Raw genomic sequence first — 4,035 nt, forward strand, 5'->3', positions numbered from 1 at the left:
CGGGACCCTCGGCCGGACCCCTCGCCGGTAGCGGGACCCTCGGCCGGACCCCTCGCCGGTAGCGGGACCCTCGGCCGGACCCCTCGCCAGCAGCGGCTCCACCGATGGAGCAGGGCCTCTGCGGTGGCGGGCAGGCGGCACGGCCCCGCAGCCACGACCACGCCCTTTATGCAAATCATCCCACCCTCTCCACCAATGGCGATCGGCGGCGGGGGCGGGGCCGCTCGCCCTGCCCTTAAAGTAACTTGTTGCCAGGGGCCCCGTTTCGCACTGGACGTGGAGCGCGGCGCGGGGCAGCGCGGGGCCCCGGCGGCGGCGGCAGGACCGGCTGCAGCGGGGCAGGGAGAGCGGATTTTGGGCTGAATTCTGAGCGTTTCGTGTCTCTTTCCCTCCAGAACTTATTGATTTCGCTCGTTTCACCCGCGGCTCGGGCGCCCGCGGAGGGTGCGCGGCCCCCGGCGGGCAGAGCGCGCGGCCGGCCCGGCTCCGCCGCCGATGCTCAACATGACCGAGGAGCACGACAAAGCGCTGGAGGCTCCGTGCAGCCCCGCGGGCACCACCAGCTCCATGTCCCACGTGGACTCGGACTCGGACTCGCCGCTCTCCCCCGCCGGCTCCGAGGGGCTGGGCTGCGCCCCCGCACCCGCCCCGCGCCCGCCCGGCGCCGCCGCGCTGGGGGCCAAGGTGGACGCGGCCGAGGTGGACGAGCGCTTCCCCGCCTGCATCCGCGACGCCGTCTCGCAGGTGCTCAAGGGCTACGACTGGAGCCTGGTGCCGATGCCCGTCCGCGGCAACGGATCGCTCAAGGCCAAGCCGCACGTCAAGCGGCCCATGAACGCCTTCATGGTGTGGGCGCAGGCCGCCCGCAGGAAGCTGGCGGACCAGTACCCGCATCTGCACAACGCCGAGCTCAGCAAGACCCTGGGCAAGCTCTGGCGGTGAGTCCCGAGCCGCACGGACCCCCCGCGCCGCGTTCCCCCCGGGGCTTGGCGGCTGGAGCCCCCTTCCAGCGCTGCTTTAAAGCTTCTGCCTGCTTTGTTTTTATTAATCGCTGCTTTTCGGGATTCTCGGAACGATTCGAACTGAAGTACAGCCCCCGCCCCGAGCATCCCGGCGCGCTGTAAAGGACACAGCCGTCCCTGCTCCGAAAAATCCCCCGAGCAAGGGTTTGGGCACCCTTGGGTGGATTTTCCCTGCTCYATCACGGAGATGCACAACCAGGGCTCTTCCCTTGCTTGCGGCTTCCCCATCCCTGGGCGATGAGACTTTTTTAATTACTTGTTTTATGGCTCTTCCTAATTTTTTTTTCTCCTTTTGGCTTGCTTGACGCTTAACAGGCTATAAACGCAACTAAACTCATTTTTAGCAGTTATTTTAACGAGCTTCCTAATTTCCCTGCTTATCTTCTCAGTGCTGCCCAGGGATGCAAACTTTTATTTGCTGGGCAGCATYCGAGCCCGTTTTGCTTTCCAAGGTTCTTCCCCGAGCCACGTTTTTCCCTGTGGTTTGTCCCATGGTGTCTGGCTGTACCTAATTCCCCTCTTTCCTGCCTGCCCGGGCCAGCGACGCTCCCGCTGCGGTTTGAGCCTCTCCAAGAGTTTGCAAAGAGAGGTGTGGGCAGGGGGAAGAGAGTTTGGAAAGCAATAATCCCATCTCTGGTGCCTTCGTGGTTTCTTTGTAAGAACCAAACAAAGCTGGAAATGTTTGTGGCGGTGAGGGGGTGGCATTTACAGGGCGAACATGGGAATTATATTTTGTAATTATGTTGGAAATGGGGAAGGGGGATTTTGTTCTGCCCACTTATACTTGTCCATAGTGGTCGAGTTTTTCATGCCCCTGTAGCTGGTATTTTAATGTGATTTTTTGCTGTGAACTTTAACTCTTTTTTTGCCACAGCAAGTCAAATTAATTTTGTAATGAACTTGCTGAGTGCTCAAATCAGTACATGGGAAATGGAGATATGTGAGTCTGAAAGCAAGCTGAAAACTTTAAAGAAAGAGGCACTAATTATGGATTTTTTTTCTCTCTCTCTTCCTTATTAAAACATCGACCCCCCAAATCAGTTTATTGAGCGAAAACGAGAAACGTCCCTTTGTGGAAGAAGCCGAGCGGCTCAGGGTGCAGCACAAAAAGGATCACCCGGATTACAAATACCAGCCCCGGAGGAGGAAAAGCGTCAAAGCCGGGCAGAGCGACTCGGACTCGGGCGCCGAGCTCAGCCACCACGCCGGGACTCAGCTCTACAAGGCCGACACAGGGCTGGGGGGCATGGCCGACTCCCACCACCACGGCGACCACACAGGTAAAGGGCGAAATTCCTGACATCTGGGGTGGGATGGGAGCCCACTGCCTCTCGCTGGGAAAGCCAAAGGCAGCAGCTGTTGTCCCAAGAGCCGTGCTTGGGAGAGTGGCCATGGTTTTCCTTAGTAAAAGCCCTAGGACTGCCTGTGCCATAGGGAATCCCCAAAGTGCTGGGATCGTGGTCTCGCTGGAGTGGGGAGAATGGATTGGGARCTAACAGGGTTAATAAGCAGGGTGCCCAGAGAGCGGGGTCCCGGAGCTTCCCGGCACTGTGAATTGGCGCAGGGAGCACGTTGACAGATTCCAGGAGGATTGAAGTCCTGCAGCTTCAGATGCTGCCCTGCTCTCTCCCAGCCTGGCTGGGGATCCCGCCCTGGATCCCTCTGCCTCAGGAGAGCCGAGCTGGCCTCATGCTGCCCGTGGGGAGAGGACGAGCTCCATCATGGAGCCGTGTCACAGAGCTTGCCCTCCAAATCCGCCCCAGTTCTGCTCTCCAGGCATGGGGGAGTTTGTGCAGCCAGGGTGTCCTGCTGTGTCCCAGAGCGATCCCGCTGGGCTCAGCGTGCTCCCAGCTTCATCCCATCACCCGTGTGGGAGGCTCATTCCAGGGGGGACACGGTCCCAGGGGGACATCACCCACAGCCAGCACAGTGCCGCGGATTTAAATCCCTCTTGCCAYAAGAGATGAGTGAAACTTTTATTTAATGGTGGAGTTGGGAGTTTTGTGGTCACTGTTAAATCCACGCTGTCTCTTCATCCCCAGGCCAGCCCCACGGGCCCCCCACACCCCCCACCACCCCCAAAACCGACCTGCACCACGGCGGCAAGCAGGAGCTGAAGCACGAGGGCCGGCGCCTGGTGGAGAGCGGCCGCCAGAACATCGACTTCAGCAACGTGGACATCTCGGAGCTGAGCAGCGAGGTCATCAACAACATGGAAACATTCGACGTGCACGAGTTCGACCAGTACCTGCCCCTGAACGGCCACGCGGCGCTGCCGGCCGAGCACGGCCCCGCCGCCGCCTCCTACAGCAGCTCCTACCCGCACTCGGGCGCGGGCGCGGCCGCCCAGGTGTGGACTCACAAGAGCCCGGCCGCGGCATCGCCRGCAGCGGCCGAGCCGGGCCAGCAGCAGCAGCAGCGGCCGCACATCAAGACGGAGCAGCTGAGCCCCAGCCACTACAGCGAGCAGGCTCACGGCTCCCCCGCGCCCTCCGACTCGTACGGCTCCTACGGCGCCCAGGCCTGCGCCACCTCTGCCGCGCCCGCCGCCGCCGCCGCCTCCTTCTCCAGCTCGCAGTGCGACTACACGGACCTGCAGAGCTCCAACTACTACAACCCCTACCCCGGCTACGCCTCCAGCATCTACCAGTACCCCTATTTCCACTCGTCCCGCCGGCCCTACGCCACCCCCATCCTCAACGGGCTGTCCATCCCGCCGGCGCACAGCCCCACCGCCAACTGGGAGCAGCCGGTCTACACCACCCTGACGAGGCCTTAAAGGATTCTCCGAGCCTCTGGAGGCTTTCCCGGAATTATGCACTAATGAAGGAATGGAGGAGGAAGAGCGTGGAGTGCYGCCGTCGCTTCCAAAGTGCCTCCTGAGCCGCTGGGAACTCTTGCTCGTCCCCTTGCTTCGAAACGCTCTGAAAGGACAGAGCTCTGTTTTGCTTCGATTCGTAGGATTTCAGAAATTCAAAAGAAAAAGAAAAAAAAAACAAACAAAAGACAAAAA

General features: G+C 60.8%; 1 protein-coding gene across 1 annotated transcript; it reads left to right on the forward strand.

Annotated features, from left to right (window-relative positions):
* The first annotated feature begins 321 nt into the window (after nt 1-321).
* Nucleotides 322-4,027, forward strand: SOX8 (SRY-box transcription factor 8). The gene is made up of 3 exons (XM_057371288.1): nt 322-938; nt 2,064-2,302; nt 3,065-4,027. The coding sequence occupies exons 1-3, from the start codon at nt 496-498 to the stop codon at nt 3,799-3,801; spliced, it is 1,419 nt and encodes a 472-aa protein (XP_057227271.1). The 5' UTR covers nt 322-495; the 3' UTR covers nt 3,802-4,027.
* The last annotated feature ends 8 nt before the right edge of the window (nt 4,028-4,035 follow it).

The sequence above is a fragment of the Malurus melanocephalus genome, unplaced genomic scaffold, assembly GCF_030028575.1.
Source record: "Malurus melanocephalus ecotype Western Australia unplaced genomic scaffold, MMel_1.1 scaffold_143, whole genome shotgun sequence".
Classification (NCBI taxonomy): Eukaryota; Metazoa; Chordata; class Aves; order Passeriformes; family Maluridae; genus Malurus; species Malurus melanocephalus.